An 18449-nucleotide genomic window follows, 5' to 3' on the forward strand; every position below is an offset into this window, starting at 1 on the left:
TTAGATTATCTTCACCCTCTGGACTTACGCTTGTTCATATACTTTAAGTGATGATAGTACGATACGCTATGGAAACTAATTTTGGACATTGGACTATCTTTCATCATGTATATGGTGTTATAATGTCTATAGACCTTCCATCATAGCCATATTTTGTATCATATGTGAATGTCTTATCTATACATGATGGATATCTCTTTTTTTGAAATCCGTGTTTTAATGGTATCGGTGCTGCATTTAGTTATTAGTCTTGCCGAACACTATAGGAGCCATTATATTTATATTTGTATGTCACCTCTGGCTGCGCGTGCGCGTGGCTTCTCTGCGCTTCTTTCCATCTGCTCGGCTGTGCTCCTCTCTGCTTGCTGCGGTTGCGTGGTGACGGCCAGGCGCCGGCCGCCCCACGTGACTGTGTGCTGGTGGGGGGATCCGTCTGCGCGGATGGGGAGCGTGTGGTTCGCTTTGCGCATGCGCGGCGGAGTTATGGTGACTGGCTCTGTTGTGATCATATGATCTCTGAGGCATGGTATATAGGGCGGAACTAGTTGTCAGCTTAGCCACGCCCCCTGAGGAAGGAATTAAACACCGAAACGTGCGTTGGGGAGCGAGTGCAGGCACAGCTAGCTGCAGCTATGACGGGTAACTTACTCTCTGTTTCTATGGCTTAGTTTGTCCTTTTGTTTTCCTTACTATCTTATGCTGCTTATTAATGCCACATCTGTGTTGCACTATGTGATATTGGCTAAATCTCTATGCATGGGTATGGTTTAATACTATAGGGGCAGCTACTGCTGTTGATATTAGTTTTCCCCTTATGTCACATACCTGCCTGCTGACTTACAGTCAGATATCTAGCAAAGCTTCAAATACCTGCTCTAGCAATACATAAGAGAAACACTATATATATATATATATATATATGCCATAGGACATTGATGTGCTGCATCTGTGCTGTGCTAGCACTCAGCTTGGACTTATCTGTGCAATTACCTCATGTTATATACACTGGTACATGTGCTTTTTTTTTTGTGTGCTTCGTGCTCGCTGTTTTTTACATTTTATATGTGATGTACTATTTATAATAAAGTTTGTTTCACAATTTTGATATAGTAGATCAGACTCTGTGTTCTCCTTATTTATATACTTCTCTACTTTGGTAGCTCCCTTGGTAGCCCTCACCAAGAAGGGAGCAAATCCCAAATTGTGGTCAGAGGAGCTCTCCAAAGCCTTCTTATCTGTTAAGTCCCACTTTGCTAGCACTCCCATTCTACATCATCCCAATGTAGATAAGCCTTTTATTATTGACGTGGATGCCTCATCTGTCGGAGCTGGAGCGGTCCTCTTCCAAAAGGATGCTCAAGGGCGAAAGCTTCCTTGCTTCCTTTTCTCCAAGTCCTTCACTCCGGCGGAGAGGAATAATTCCATCAGAGACAAGGAGTTGCTAGCAATGAAGTTGGCTTTTCAGAATGAAGACACCTCTTCGAAGGGGCTCGCTTTCCCTTCCAAGTCTACACTGACCACAAGAATTTGGTATATTTGAAGACAGCCCAGCGGCTGAATTCTCGTCAGGCCAGATGGTCCCTGTTCTTCTCCCGGTTCCACCTCACCCTTCATTTCCTGTCTGGGGAGAAGAACACGCTCTCTCCCGCTCCATGCTGTCATCAGAGGAGAAGGAGCCTCGGCTAATTGTTCCCTCTGAGAGTCTGAGAACTGTGCCTCCGGTGTCGCTAGAGACTGTGCCCCTGGGCAAGACTTTCATGCCATCCAATTTGCGACTGGAGGTTCTCTTGGGCTCACTTGTCCAGGGTGGGTGGAGATTTTGGGATCAAAAGGGCATCCGAGCTTCTGGTGAGGACGTACTGGTTGCCGCATATGGCCCGTGATGTTAGAGACTTTATTCAGGCATGCGTCTCCTGCACCAAGAATATGCCTCCTTGACAATGGCCTGCTGGGTTACTGTACCCCCTACCGGTGGCTGATAGGCCCTGGGAGATGGTCAGGATGGACTTTGTGGTAGGCTGACCCAAGTACCGTGGCTGCACCGTTATTTGGGTAGTTACCCACCATTTCTCTAAAATGGTGCATTTGGTGCCACTTCCGCGGTTACCTTCTGCACGAGCCTTGGCAGCGTTGTTTGTCAAACATGTCTTCCGTTTACATGGTATGCCTGACAAGATTGTCAGTGACTGCGGTCCCCAGTTTGCATCTCGGTTCTGAAGAGAGCTTTGTCACCTACTTAGTATTGAGCTGAATCTCTCTTCAGCATACCATCCCGAGACAAATGGGTTGGTAGGGAGGGCCAACCAGACCCTGGTCACATATCTACGACATTTTATCTCAGCCAGGCAGGATGACTGGGCATCCCTGCTACCTTGCACAGAGTTTGCCTTGAACAACGCCATAGCCAACTCCACTGGGCAGATCCCATTCCTCCTTAATTATGGCCAGCATCCACGGGTTCCTGTGCCCATGACCGTATCTTCTGCCAACTCTAGGGTGGCAGACTTGGCAGTAAAAGCATGGGACATCTGGGACCATACACAGGATGCTATCCAGGCTTCCAAGGAGACAATGAGGGTCTCTGCCAATGCACATCGGTGCCCCGCTCCGACCTTTACTCCTGGCAACTTAGTGTGGCTCTCCACCCGCAATATCAGGCTGCGAGTTGAATCCACTAAGTTTGAGCCTAACTACTTAGGGAATTTCAAGGTTCTGGAACAGGTTAACCCTGTCGGCTATCGTCTGGCTCTTCCTCCATGCCTGGGTATTACTGACACCTTTCATGTGTCCCTCTTAAAGCCCGTTCACATGTCCTGGTTTTCTGAGTCATCTGCCAGGACATCGGGTTAGTCCACGGACGATTATGAGGTGAACGCTATCTTGGGATGCAAGGTGGTACGTGTCAAAAAGTTCTATCAGGTGGACTGGAAGGGTCACGGCCCAGAGGACAGAACATGGGAGCCAGTGGAGCACATTCGAGCTCCGCTGCTCACTGCAGCCTTTGAATGTAGCAAGGCCCAGGGAGGGGGAGACCTAGGAGGGGGTTAATGTTAGGTGTCAAGTTCCTGCCACTGCACAGGGGGAATCTCGAACCATGTCCACTGCGGTCTCCTATTCTTCTCCAGCCAAAGTGGAGCCTGCTCAGCGGAGATGTCAGTCCAGGGGCTGGCTCAGGCTGATGCCGTGCGACTGTTTACTGCTGCCAAGTAGTATATAGCACTGGCCACGTAGTATATAACACAGCCAACATAGCATATAGCACAGCCACGTAGTATAAAGCACAGCCCACGCAGTGCATAACATAGCCAACGTAGTATATAGCACAGCCCACGCAGTGTATAACACAGCCCACGTAGTATATACCACAGCCACGTAGTATATAACACAGGCAGCCCACGTAGTATATAACACAGGCAGCCCAGGCACGTATGTAGTATATAACACAGGCAGCCCGCATACATAGTATATAACACAGGCAGCCCACGTACGTAGTATATAACACAGGCAGCCACGTAGCATATAGCACAGCCACGTAGTATATAACACAGGCAGCCCACGTAGTATATAACAGGCAGCCCACATAGTATATAACACAGGCAGCCCACGTAGTATATAACACAGGCAGCCCAAGTAGTATATAACAGAGGCAGCCCACGTAGTATATAACACAGGCAGCCCAGCTCACCCACCACCACGCCATCGCCGTCGCCCCGGACTGTTTTGGACACAGGATCTGAGCACATGCACTGACGAATGCTGCTCGTCTTCTGCTGCTCGCTGCGCTGGAACTGGATGGTGGACCCGGGTGCCAGAGCATGTCGCAACGCGATCTGTGTGTCAGCGCTGCTCTTCTTAGGATGACGAGCTCCTCACTCTCGCCAGGAAGTGACTCTTCTATCCCCATGGGCAGTGATTGGTGAGTATTCCTGCTGCAGTGAGTCCCAGTCAGTGAGTCCCACCTCCTGCTGCCGGGAATCATATATCCACTCCAGCTCCGCCTCCGAGTCCTGGCTGGAGTCACACATAGCACACAGCACACTAGCACAGGGAGGGAGGGTCAGACTCGGGAGTTATGTAGTCCGGCTTCGGGGGGCACCCCAGGAGTGCATGATGTGCTGCGCATCAGTGTCGGCAATGCCGGCATAATAAGTGTCTTACCGTTATGGGCCCCCCAGTCTCGCCAGGGCCCCGGCCCTTGCCGCCAGTGCAGTGCCGTGCGCTATCAGTGCGCTTTCCTGACAACCGGTCAGTGTAGGGTGGGAATTCCCGCTTGGACTCAGCATCTGACTCAGGACGTCCTCAGGCGTGGGCTCAAAATGCACTGAGGGTCAGAGCGAGTCCAATCACCAGTTTAGTGGGGGTGATTCATAGGGATCCCACTAGTGTCTTTTAGCTGCACCCTGTGACTGCTAACGGGGCACAGTGTATATTGGCGACTCTGTGAAGCAACAGAGTTCGCTTCCATTCACACTGGGTGAGGTCTAAACTCACGTGTGAGCAAGCGTCCATCCGCCATTACTCAGCAGCAGGTGTCATCTCTGCACGGTGGACCCCGGACTGCAAACGCATCTCACATTCTCTATTATCAATATTTGGTGCGTTCCGCCAGTCCTAACATATGACATTTGTGGTTGCTGTATTTCCCCTTTTTTTCATTTTAATCCTGCCACTGATTAAGATAAGGGTTAGGAGCCTTGATTAATGCTGTTATTTTAAGGATAGTATGTATGAGTCTAGAAAGCTCCAGTGACCTATGTGAAAGTTCCAATATTGCTAATTTGCGCTTTTTTTGAATAAAAGATCATGAAATAAATAGAAATGTTTTTTTTTCTTAAATACGTGTGACACAAAAACCTAATTTAAAGAATAGGTCAATTTCTGAAGATCGCCTGCCTTTAATACACTCATCTATTAAAATTTCTAACAAACAGAATGTTGAATAGCAAAATAATAAAAGTAGTGAAGTGTTGATCCAGTCTGATCAAAACATGTGGCCTTGTGTTTTTTATTGCCTTGTGAATATTCAAGGATTATTTTTTATACTGAAATTATACATAGTCTACTATGTTTTTTCTCTGCAGTGCAAAACATAAAAGTACATTGGTATATAGCTTTGTATACACTCAGTCGGTGGCAGACAAGACGTATGCTTAGAGTGGTATATATTTCATTAGATGTGTACATTATGTCGGAATAATCCCAAGGTATATCTCTGAAAAAGCAAAAAAAAAGATGTAAACGGAGCCTGACAAAACCTTACGTATTTCCTTCTTTTGAAATATTTGATATCCTTTTTATACATATGGTCTAAGCTATATTTAAAGGGAATCTGTCAGTTTGTCTTTCACTAAGAAACCAGAAATTGCACAAAATAAGGTAGGGTGAAACATCTCCAACGATACCTATTTCATCTCCTTGCAGTGCTGTGTGGTACTGAAATTCGTTTCCGCTTTATATGCAAATTATCTTTGCAAGTGCACTGGTGAATGTATTAGTGCACTTGCAGTCCTCAGCTCCTCTTAGATTCCGCCTACTGGTGCCCCTCATGCAGCACAGCCTCTACTCTCCACGGTCAATCAAAAACCAGAGGCGGTACCAGTGGTTTATAAGCAGAAAGGAGTGGAGGACTACAAGAGTCCTAATACCCAAACAGTGCACTTACAAAGCAAATTTGCTTTTAAGTTAAAGACTAATTTTGGTGCGATGCAACACTGGAAGGTGATGAAATGAATTTCATTGGAAATGTTTCACCCTATCTTATCATGTGCTATCTCTGGTTTCTAAGTGAAAGTCTTACCAACAGATTTCCTGTAAAACTCCGTCATCTAGGTCTGAATTCAGGCACACCTCCACTGTTCGCAAAGACAATTATTGATTGTTTTTCTTTAGCTTTCAAGGTCACTCTTTTCTGACCCAGATATATATCAAGAATATCTCAATTATCTCTGGAGTCTTGAAGTGTCCAGAATTCTTGTTATTTTCTGCTCTATTCCCAGCCATAATTTCATGCTCTTTCTCAAAAGATGTTTGGAAATTTGTAATTTTCCTTTTCAATTAGAACTCTCTCCCCCATGACCACTATCCACATTTAAGTGAGAAGGGGGAATCCAGTTCTGTGCACAGTTTATGGCTGTGACGTGCATGAAATATTTAGTTTGGGATGCAGTTGATTGGAACTATGTTGCAATGCTTTAACCCCTTTACCCCCAAGGGTGGGTTGCACGTTAATGACCGGGACAATTTTTACAATTCTGACCACTGTCCCTTTATGAGGTTATAACTCTGGAATGCTTCAACGAATCCCGGTGATTCGGACATTGTTTTCTCGTGACATAGTGTATTTCATGATAGTGGTAAAACTTCTTTGATATTACCTGTGTTTATTTGTGAAAAAAAACAGAAATTTGGCAAAAATTGTGAAAATTTAGCAATTTTCCAACTTTGAATTTTTATGCCCTTAAATCACAGAGATATGTCAAACAAAATACATAAAAAGTGACATTTCCCACATGTCTACTTTACATCAGCACAATTTTGTAACCAACATTTTTTTTTGGTAGGGAGTTATAAGGGTTAAAAGTTGACCAGCAATTTCTCGTTTTTACAACCAAGTGCTTCACAGAAGTTTATAATGCAGAGCCGTAAAAATAAAAAATCATATTTTCCACAAAAATTATATTTTCGCCCCCAATGTTTTATTTTCCCAAGGGTAACAGAAGAAATTGGACCCCAAAAGTGCAATTTGTCCTAAGTATGCCAATACACCATATGTGGGGGTAAACCACTGTTTGGGCGCATGGCAGAGCTCGGAAGGGAAGGAGCGCCGTTTGACTTTTCAATGCAAAATTGACTGAAGTTGAGACAGGACACCACGTTGTGTTTGGAGAGCCTCTCATGTGCCTAAACATTGAAACCCCCACAAGTGACACCATTTTGAAAAGTAGACCCCCTAAGGAACTTATCTAGATGTGTGGTGAGCACTTTGACCCACCAAGTGCTTCACAGAAGTTTATAATGCAGAGCCGTAAAAATAAAAAATCATATTTTTTCACAAAAATTATATTTTTGCCCCAAATTTTTTATTTTCCCAAGGGTAACAGAAGAAATTGGACCAGAAACGTTGTTGTGCTATTTGTCCTGAGCATGCTGATACCCGATATGTGGGGGTAAACCACTGTTTGGGCGCATGGCAGAGCTCGGAAGGGAAGGAGCGCCGTTTGACTTTTCAACGGAAAATTGACTGGAATTGAGATGGGACACCATGTCGCTTTTGGAGAGCCCCTGATGTGCCTAAACATTGAAACTCCCCACAAGTGACACCATTTTGGAAAGTAGACCCCATAAGGAACTTATCTAGATGTGTTGTGAGAGCTTTGAACCCCCAAGTGTTTCACTACAGTTTATAACGCAGAGCCGTAAAAAAAAATTCTTTTTTTTTCACAAAAATTATATTTTAGCCCCCAGTTTTGTATTTTCCCAAGGGTAACAGGAGAAATTGGACCCCAAAAGTTGTTGTCCAATTTGTACTGAGTATGCTGATACCCCATATGTGAAGGGAACAACCGTTTGGGTGCATGGCAGAGCTCAGAAGGGAAGGAGCGCCGTTTGGTATGCAGACTTAGATGGATTGGTCTGCAGGCGTCACATTGCATTTGCAGAGCCCCTGATATACCTAAACAGTAGAAACCCCCCACAAGTGACCCCATAATGGAAACTACACCCCCCAAGGAACTTATCTAGATGTGTTGTGAGAACTTTGAACCCCCAAGTGTTTCACTACAGTTTATAACGCAGAGCCATGAAAATAAAAAAATCATATTTTTCCCTCAAAAAGGGTTTTTTAGCCCCCAGTGTTGTATTTTCCCAAGGGTAACAGGAGAAATTGGAACCCAAAGTTGTTGTCCAATTTGTCCTGAGTACACTGATACCCCATATGTTGGGGTAAACCCCTGTTTGGGCGCACGGGAGACCTCGGAAGGGAAGGAGCACTGTTTTACTTTCTCAGCGCAGAATTGGCTGGAATTGAGATCGGACGCCATGTTGCGTTTGGAGAGCCCTTGATGTGCCTAAACAGTAGAAATCCCCAATTCTAACTGAAACCCTAACCCAAACACACCCCTAACGCAAACCATACCCCTAACTCTAATACCAACTCTAACCATAGCCCTAACCACACCCCTAATCCCAACCACACCCCTAACCCTAATCCCAACCCTAACCACACCCCTAAATCCAACACACCCCTAACACTAATCCCAACCATAACCCTAACCACACCCCTAACCCTGACACACCCCTAACACTAATCCCAACCATAAATGTAATCCAAACCCTAACATTAGCCCCAACCCTAATCCTAACTATAGCCCCAACACTAACCCTAACTTTAGCCCCAACCCTAACTGTAGCAATAACCCCAACCCTAACCCTAGCCCCAGCCCTAACCCCAACCCAAACCCTAGCCCCAACCCTAACCCCAACCCAAACCCTAGCCCCAACCCTAACCCTAGCCCCAACCCTAACCCTAGCCCCAACCCTAACCCTAGCCCTAACCCTAGCCCTAACCCTAGTCTATACCCTAGCCCCAACCCTAACCCTAGCCCCAATCCTAAAACTAGCCTCAATCCCAGCCCTTACCCTAGCCCTAAACTTAACCCCAACCCTTGCCCTAACCCTAGCTCCAACCCTAACCCTAGCCCCAACCCTAGCCCCAACCCTAACCCCAACCCTAGCCCTAACCCTAATCCTAATGGGAAAATGGAAATATATACATTTTTTTGCTTTTATGATTTTTCCCTAACTTTTATAGCAGGTTTTTTAGCGGATTATTATGATTGGCAGCTGTCACACACCAAAAGACGCTTTTTATTGCAAAAAATAGTTTCTGCGTCTCCACATTTTGAGAGCTATAATTTTTCCATACTTTGGTCCACAAAGTCATGTGAGATCTTGTTTTTTGCGGGACGAGCTGATGTTTTTATTGGTACCATTTTTGGGCATGTGACATTGTTTAATCGCTTTTTATTCTGATTTTTGTGAGGCAGAATGACGAAAAACCAGGTATTCAAGAATTTCTTTGGGAGGGCGTTTATACCATTCCTCATTTTGTAAAATTGATAAAGCAGTTTTATTCTTTGGGTTAGTATTATTACAGCGATACCTCATTTATATCATTTTTTATGTTTTGGCGCTTTTATACAATAAAAACTATTTTATATAAAAAATAATTATTTTTGCATCGCTTTATTCTGAGGACTATAACTTTTTAATTTTTTCACTGATGATGCTGTATGGTGGCTCATTTTTTGCGGGACAGGATGACTTTTTCAGTGGTACCATGGTTATTTATATCCGTCTTTTTGATCGCGTGTTATTCCACTTTTTGTTTGGCGGTATGACAATATAGCGTTGTTTTATGCCTCGTTTTTTTTTTAACGGTGTTCACTGAAGGTGTTAACTAGTGGGACAGTTTTATAGGTTGGGTCGTTACGGATACGGCAATACTAAATATGTGCACTTTTATTGTGTTTTTTTATTTATTTAGATAAAGAAATGTATTTATGGGAACTGAATATTTTTTTTTTACACTATAACATTGCCCCTGGGGGGGGGCATCATGTTATAGGGTCAGATCGCTGATCTGACACTTTGCAAAGCATTGTGTCAGATCAGCGATCTGACGTGCACTGCTGCAGGCTTACCAGCTCCTGCTCTGAGCTGGCGCTAGTAAGCCACCTCCCTGCAGGACCCGGAACTAGCCCCGTGGCCATTTTGGATCCGGGGCCTGCAGGGAGAAGAAGATAGGTGACCCTCGGAGCAACGCGAGCACATCGCGTTGCTCCGAGGGTCTCAGGGAAGCATGCAGGGAGCCCCCTCCCTGCGCGATGCTTCCCTATACCGCCGGAATGCTGCGATCATGTTTGATCGTGGTGTTCAGGGGGTTAATGTGCCAGGGGCGGTCCGTGACAGCTCCTGGCACATAGTGCCGGATGTCAGCTGCGATAGTCAGCTGACACCCAGCCACGATCGGCCACGCTCCCACCGTGAGCGTGGCCGATCGCATATGATGTACTATCTCGACGGTGGTCATGCGGGCCCACCACATCTCGACGGGATAGTATGTCATATGTCAGAAAGGGGTTAAAAAGTGAGTGGTCAAGACCTTTGATTTGCAGGGGGAACGCTGTACAGACCACCACAATAAATTGTATTAAATTACAAGTTAAGGTATTTACTCCTTGCTTGACAACTTTTAGTAATACTTGTCCAGAGTACGTCACACAAAATGGCATCCATGCTTTTTGCCATAACCTCTTGTCGGGACATGCCTTCTTCGCAACTGGTCCACCATCCATGTCCCATTTCCTGCCATTCTAGATGTTAATTTTGTTCCTAGAGCTATGCCTGATAAAAAAAAAAATTACCAGAAGGCTTTGGTGTTCACCTAGGAGTTGCCAAATCTTGCAAGAGTTTAGGAGGTCTCCATTTTTGTCAAGCATAATTGACCCTGTTCTGTTGACTCACATTAATACATAAATTGTCAATGTATATTGTAGTTCTGTTGATTGTTAAGCTAGTAGTTGCCGGTAAACTGTATTGCCTTTTTGTATGGATCATTTAAAATTTAGATGGACAGCATTGGTTCTTTATTTATTCTTTTTAGGCATCAGTATGTGTTTCAATTTTCTTCATTAGTTTTAAGAGAAAACCCTTGAATGGCAGCAGAACATAAAGACACTGTAGTTTAGTAATGAAACTGTCAGTGTCCTATTCAGCTCAATGCTGGTGATAGAATCTCTGCGTCCGTCTCCTAAAATTACAGCGATAGACACATCAAGTAAACAGTGACACAAGTCAGCCCCAAAATGTAAGTTTGACTAGAACTACCTGAAGCTATGCTGAGTGAAAGCTACACTTAATCATTTTGAGGCTGACATCTCTACTTTCTCTTCTGCTGAAAAAAAACATGAAGCCTAGAAAATATCCTGAAATAAGTAACAAAATCTGTTAACAAGGAGTAGATTCTTTCTGTAATGTCTGTAGCTAGTGCAGAATTTCTACCATATGGCTTTTGATGTAAGACATCAATACGATATTGCTACTTTATGGTAAGCTATCATACCAAAAGGAGTCCAAAAAATAATAATAACTGAGGTAAAAAGAAAAGTTTCTATCTAAAAAATTTATTTTTATTGAATAATATACTGTATATATAATACATGAATATACAGAATATCCAAAAGATGGCAGCAATCAGGAAGCAATAGGTAGCTAGTAGTGATGTAGTGAGTTTTCCGAACATGCTCGGGTGTTCTCTGAGTATCTTGGGTGTGCTCGTAGATTATGTTTGTGTCCCCGCAGCTGCAAGATTTGCGGCTGCTACACAGCCTGCATACAATGTGGAGATTCCCTAACAAACAGGCAATCCCTGCATGTGTTCAGGTTGTCTAACAGCTGCAAATCATGCAGCTGCAGGGACACAAACATAATCTACGAGCATGCCCAAGATACTCAGAGAACACCCGAGCATGTTCGGAAAACTTGAGTAACGAGCACATTCGCTCATCGCTAGATAGCTGGTAATCCGTAAATATTTCTAGTAAGTGATACAACCCTTAAATCAGGGTCTTGTGCCCTATAGTATGCTACTCTCAGATTAAACAGCAAAAAACTGCTGTCAGATTCCCTCTAAGTCAAGTGTGGAAATTATTGGATGACAGTAGAGGCAAAGGAGTCTGTGGTAAAGGATCACCTTCAAAGACCCATAGCACCAGCACCGAACAAACGAAAGCCAACAGTCATTTTGACATCAAATGACTCTAGTTGAACCTTTTAGAAGCCCCCAGCACAGGTGTTGGGGTGCATTTGAATATAAGCTACACTTTGCTAAAGTTTTTAGGTGTCGACATTCCATTGGTGCAACCTGTGCATTCCACAGAGGCCCAGTGGTTAGAGCACCCACTACCAACTCCATATCAGTAAACTTCTATCACAGATACAATATTGGACTGCAAATACCCATATACTGTTTTTGAACAGGGGCCTTCTCTCGATGTCCATCACTTCTGGTTGGTATAGTAGGGGGCCTAGTTTTATCTTTTCTCAGAGTCGCCATCTGTTCTATGTCAGACACAGAATATTTGTGTATATAAGGAATGTATGTTATTTATTTAAATAGGTGGCAAAATGGGAGAACAAAAGCCTGGAAGTAAAATATCCCGTGTGGCCCAGGATAACGGGGGCTCTGGACTTTGAACCTGATGACAACCATCTTAGCATCGTTACATTGGAGGAGGCTCCATTTGTCATTGTTGAAAACATGGATTACCTCACAGGAACATGTGTAAGGAATACTGTGCCGTGTCAAAAATATATCAGGTTGAAGTAAGTAAATGTAAAGAAGATACATTCATCTATACATTATTTGCCACCATTGACTACTATTTTTAGAGACGTCTTAAAATGTATTAAGACAAATTGCAAACGGCCACAATAGGTAATGGATATCTTCAGTACTCGCATAAAACTGGTAGACAGCCCTTTCCAGGATGATCACTACAATAGAAAATGCATCCACTTAAAGGGGTTGTGTTTGACAATTTTTTGTTTAAATAGAGAAATAACAGGCATGTAGTTGCTAACTAACTACCTGTCCTATCCGTCTCTGGCTCAGGGTTGTCACTGATCGTTCCTGCTGGTGATTCTGCTGCTTCACATCAACAGAGGAACTCCTCCTCTTTCAGACTGCTCTGCCGACAGGGTGTGGCTGATGGCATCATGCTGATTGACAGCCGGCTCCTCGCAGTTAGACACCGGGGAACTGGCAGTAATGCCACATCAACAGAGCACAACATAAGAGAAGCTGCTATTCTGTCAGTGAAAGCCGCAGAATCGCTGGCAGGAGCCGTCCATGACCACTCTGTGATAGCAGAGATCTGCACCGAGCAATACAGGCAGGTAGTTAGCAACTACCTGTCTGTTAGTTCTTAGGCCCAAACTAAAAAAAATTACTAGACCTGGACAACCCGTTTAAAGGCAATGTTCTTGTCTCAGGACATATATAAGGAATCTCCTATCTTTGACAGCATTTAAGGTAAACCCACAAGCCTTTTTGGTTCTGGTGCAAAGTATTTTGGAGTTTTATTAACCATCATAAACTTCAGCAAAGTCCACATGAACAGAAAATAGACCTTTCCTGGGCACAAGGGTAGCAGAAAATAAGCAGTCCTTATATACAGCATGGGCACACCCATTTAGATAACCATCCAGTATTTTCAGCCTTTGGCAGAGTCTAAGCAATACAAGAAAACAAACCAAGAACAGGCAGAGATGCTTACCTGTCTAAATGGGCCTCAATATAATTGCCACAAGCGCAAGAAAGAAAAACAACAACTGGCCGGCACTGAACGAGCTATCATAAAACAATCCAGCTGCAAGGCTAATCCCTTCTTCAGAGGTCAGACGGACTCAGCTACTATTGAAGCTGGGGCGGTGCTCTGCAGATAGAGTGCATAGTCCACATGTAAACGAAGATATAAAAAGAATGCGGCACTCACCCGGCTTCTTCAATTGTTATACATTCTTTATTGAGCGTGGCATACCATACCAAACGTGGCACAATATAGGCTATGGCATGAAGAGGGAGCAGTGAGGGAGTGTGCAGAGACAAGATGGACAACGGCTGTTTCGCGCAAAAGCATGGACCCGTAGAAGCGCTTTTGCGTGAAACGGCCGTTGTCCGTCTTGTCTCTGCACACTCCCTCACTGCTCCCTCTTCATGCCGTAGCCTGTATTGTGCCACGTTTGGTATGGTATGCCATGCTCAATAAAGAATGTATAACAATTGAAGAAGCCGGGTGAGTGCCGCATTCTTTTTATATCTTCGTTTACATGTGCTCAATATAATTGCACTGACAGGGAGCAGCGGACCCAAGTAAAATGGCAACTGCACAGGTGCAATACCAAATGAAACAGCCAGCCTTCAATCAGGGATTGGTCGTGTGGTACACCAATGCAAGAAAAATATATACTCTGTATGTGGCGTGTTCACACAAGGAATGCAGAGCATCTGGTTCTCAGCCTATTATTGATGCCCTATGGCGGGCTGCCCAGTGCTAACTATAATGCATCCTGTGTGAACAGAGGCCACAGTGTACAGAACCATTTGGGCCCAACTGCACCCCGAAAAAAATACAACGTGCAAAAAAAATATCAATATATGTAAGGTATTGGTTGATATTCTGGCCATAATATGTAAGCTGGCAACCCACGCCAAGGTTCCTTACATTTGCCAGTCCTACTCTAACATGAAAACCACAAAAAGAGGAAAAATTCTCCAATATTAGCAATATAACCATGGTCCTTCCTCTTTCCCACACAGACACTAATGAAAGAGCCTGGCTGCTGTAAATAAGCCATACTACACCCAAGGGTGGAGGTATAGGAGCAGCTAGTCCCATGCATCTCTTTGACTGCTCCTAAACCTGGCCCTTGCTATGCTCTATTAACACTCTCAGTACTATCTGTGCTGGTACCTCCTTTTTGGGCTTACATCATGGAGGTTAAATTCTTCAATGACACACATTTTCCCTTGAGGACCTGCCCGGCGGCCATCTTGCTATAGAAATTTATATAAATACAACTCTCCATGCTCATGAAAATTATTTTGCGGAATTAGGAATAATACCCAGGATAAAGGAGTCACAATATGATTACCACTACCAAATAGCTTTTTGGCTGTCTGTTTAACCCCTTCCCGACATGCGCCATACTAGTACTGCGCATGTCGGGTCCCCTGCTTTGATGTGGGCTCCGGCGCTGAGCCCACATCAAAGTCGCGACATGTCAGCTGTTTTGTACAGCTGACATGTGCGCGCAATAGCGGCGGGTCAAATCGTGATTCACACGCTGCTATTAACCTATTAAATGTCGCTGTCAAACGCTGACAGCGGCATTTAACTACCGCTTCCGGCCCCCTGTGGTCAGCGCTCATAGCAAGCCTGCATTTCAGCTACATAGCAGTGATCTGATAATCGCTGCTATGTAGCTGAGCCGATCGAGTGGTGCCAGCTTCTAGCCTCCCATGGAGACTATTGAAGCATGGCAAAAGTAAAAAAAAAATGTTTTTAAAAATATAAAAAAATAAAAAAAATATATAAAAGTTTAAGTCACCCCCCTTTCGCCCCATCCAGAATAAAACAATAAAAAAATCAAACCTACACATATTTGGTATTGCCGCGTTCAGAATCGCCCGATCTATCAATAAAATAAAGCATCAACCTGATCACTAAAAGGCGTAGCGAGAAAAAAATTTGAAACGCCAGAATTACGTTTTTTTGGTCGCCGTGACATTTCATTAAAATGCAATAACAGATGATCAAAAAAACCTATCTGCACAAAAGTGGTATAATTAAAAACTACAGCTCGGCATGCAAAAAATAAGCCCTCACCCGACCCCAGATCATGAAAAATGGAGACGCTACGGGTATTGGAAAAAGGTGCACTTTTTTTTTTTTTTAGCAAAGTTTTGAATTTTTTTTCACCACTTAGATAAAAAATAACCGAGACATGTTAATTGCCTATGAATTCATAATGACCTGGAGAATCATAATGGCAGGTCAGTTTTAGCATTTAGTGAAGCTAGCAAAAAAGCCAATCAAAAAACAAGTGTGGCATTGCACTTTTTTTTGCAATTTCACCACACTTGGAATTTTTTTCCCGTTTTCTAGTACAAGACATGGTAAAACCAATGGTGTCGTTCAAAAGTACAACTCATCCTGCAAAAAATAAGCCCTCACATGGCCGTATTGACAGAAAAATAAAAAATGTATGGCTCTGGGAAGGAAGGGAGCGAAAAATGAAAACACAAAAATGAAAAAGGGCCGCTGCGGGAAGGGGTTAACCCTGATTAATTTCGCTCCTTGCTTTGGGCTCTAAATGCTCCAGAGTCAAGGCGCAGTTCAGTGTTGCAGAAGCTGCTCTCTGTTACATTGAAGAGTGCAGGGCGCATAGGAGTGTGATTGGATGATGTAGTCTTCTTCTACTCCATTCCTTTTCCCCAGCACTTCGATGTAAGAGCTAAATCTGATAGGATCTGCTAGGCTAAAGAGTCACTAATCCGACAGGTGAGCATCCAACCACGCCTACATGCTTAGGCAGCAGGATTCCCCTTGGCACAGGAACTACTTGACAATCCCTGCACGTGTTGTGGCTGTTGAACAGCCACGAAACATGCAGCCGCTGCGACTCGAGCATTTTTTTAGAGCATGCTGAAAATACTAGATTAGGACACGAGCATGCTCGGATAAGACCTTATCCTAGCACGCCTGCTCATCACTAGTTCTAATGCAAAGTTAACATTTCCATTGGCATTTTTCTAAAAAGTCGACAACATGTGCAATGTTGCAAATGTATTTAGCGAGTGACCTAGAAATAGACAAGAATCTTAGGATCCTTTTTCATTTTACTGCTTGAAATTTTTATTTGCTGTAAGTTTCAAAGTTGTAAAATTTTCTGTTCCACTCATCCATGCATCCTGCTTCTCTGTGCTTCTTTTATTCTACACTTCTTCCTTTCTTTTTGTGTTTCAGCAATTCCACAACTGAGGGGACATATGTGAAAAAATGCTGCAAAGGATTCTGTATAGATATATTGAAGAAGCTTTCAAAGACTGTGAAATTCACATATAACCTTTACCTCGTAACCAATGGGAAGCATGGCAAAAAAATCAATAACGTTTGGAATGGAATGATTGGTGAAGTAAGTTCTGTTAGGTAAAAGAACTCCTTAGTAAGAACTTGTCACTCTTAAGTATTAAGATTTTTGTATTCAAAAATTGTAACTGACACCGTTTTCTTTCTGTTTTATTTCTTCTTTGTCATTAATGGACCAGGTGGTTTATAAGCGGGCAGTTATGGCAGTGGGTTCACTCACAATTAATGAAGAGCGCTCGGAGGTTGTTGATTTTTCAGTTCCATTTGTCGAAACTGGAATTAGTGTTATGGTATCACGTAGCAATGGCACCGTTTCTCCTTCTGCATTTTTAGGTAAGATATGTCTGATCACATTAAGAAAAATCCAAAGTATAAATATTAGAGTTGAGCGAATACATTTGAGTGGGATTGAGTTATACTTGAAGTTTACAAAAATATGCATTATGGATTATTCTGCAAAATGGCAGCATCTAATCTACTAGTTTTTGAACCAGAAAGGATCATTAAAAGATTTTAAAAAATAGGAAATTCTTTATATTCACTGCCCCGCTCACCTATCTGAGTAGAGATGAATGAACTCAAACTTAAAAGTTCGTTGTTCATACCGCAAAGCTACTGTCTGGTGCTAAATGCCGAACACGGACTTCTCCCGGAAGTCCGTTGCAATGTTCAGAGTTTCAGGGAAAGTTCATAAGAGAGAGAGAACTTTCCGGCTCAAAAGTCTGGGTCCTCATTTTTTTCAATTGGGTCCATGTTCTGGTTCAAGTTCGGGTATAATTCTAGTATCCGAATCGAACTTTGGAATAAAGTTTTGGTTGGATACCAGAACCCAAACTTCCACAAGTTCGTTCATCCCTATTATGTGTTTGTTGTAAAATAATACCCTACATGAGTCCAATTCAGGGAGCTAAAAACGGGTGTTTCAGTATCCCATAATGCTTGAACAGATATTCATCTTGGACTATTAGATGATTTCTGACTTTACCACAAAAGTGGCAAAAGTTAATTCCACTTCCAAAAGTGAATGCTTATATAGTTTTAACATACCATTTTAGCTTTATATAGGGAATGTGTCATTTGGATCAATCCTGCTAGGTGGTCTATTTGGACATGCAGGTCATATAAAGTTGAATAAAATGATACCTTAATATCTGCGATACACTATCTCATTCCAGATAAATTCACGTTTTTGTTAATATGTAAATGAGTTTTTAAGATCTATGGGCTGGACATAGATCTCACTGAAAATCTGCCTTATAAGCTTATTTAAAGAAAGGTGGCATGACCAGTGTGAGACATATAGATCAGGAACATAATTGTCTTAAAAAAAACCCCTAACACCTGGCAGGGCAACACTTCACAGTCAAATGCAACATAATGGCCCCAGGGAAATTATCCTCTTGGATTAAGGAGGGCACAGAAAATGTATTTTATAAAAAAAAATCTTCATTTCACAATCATCACAATCTAATACATAAAGCTGAATGTGTGTGTGTGTATTTATGTGTGTATGTCCGGGATTGGCATCTGCACCGTCGCAGCTACAGCCACAAAATTTTGCACAGTCACACGTCTGGACCCCGAGAGCATCATAGGCTATGTTGTGAGGCGAAATTTTAACCCCGCGCTTTCCAATTCATGAAACAATTTTGCCCCTATCTACATAATGAGGAAAAAGTGAAAGGAAAAGTGTTGGAGGCAAATTGACAGCTGCCAGATGTGAACAAGGGGGACTTA

The 18449-nt window shown here is 43.2% G+C and overlaps 1 protein-coding gene across 3 annotated transcripts in view; it reads left to right on the forward strand.

Annotated features, from left to right (window-relative positions):
* Positions 1–18449, forward strand: part of GRIN2A (glutamate ionotropic receptor NMDA type subunit 2A) — a 678902-nt gene that overhangs the window by 578065 nt on the left and 82388 nt on the right. For all 3 annotated transcript variants that reach the window (XM_077275211.1, XM_077275210.1, XM_077275212.1), the window contains 3 exons: positions 12179–12384; positions 16590–16758; positions 16892–17045. In XM_077275211.1, the coding sequence (XP_077131326.1) occupies positions 12179–12384; positions 16590–16758; positions 16892–17045 (529 nt within the window). The remainder of the gene's footprint in view (positions 1–12178; positions 12385–16589; positions 16759–16891; positions 17046–18449) is intronic.

This window comes from Ranitomeya variabilis, chromosome 7, assembly GCF_051348905.1.
Source record: "Ranitomeya variabilis isolate aRanVar5 chromosome 7, aRanVar5.hap1, whole genome shotgun sequence".
In the NCBI taxonomy this organism is placed as follows: Eukaryota; Metazoa; Chordata; class Amphibia; order Anura; family Dendrobatidae; genus Ranitomeya; species Ranitomeya variabilis.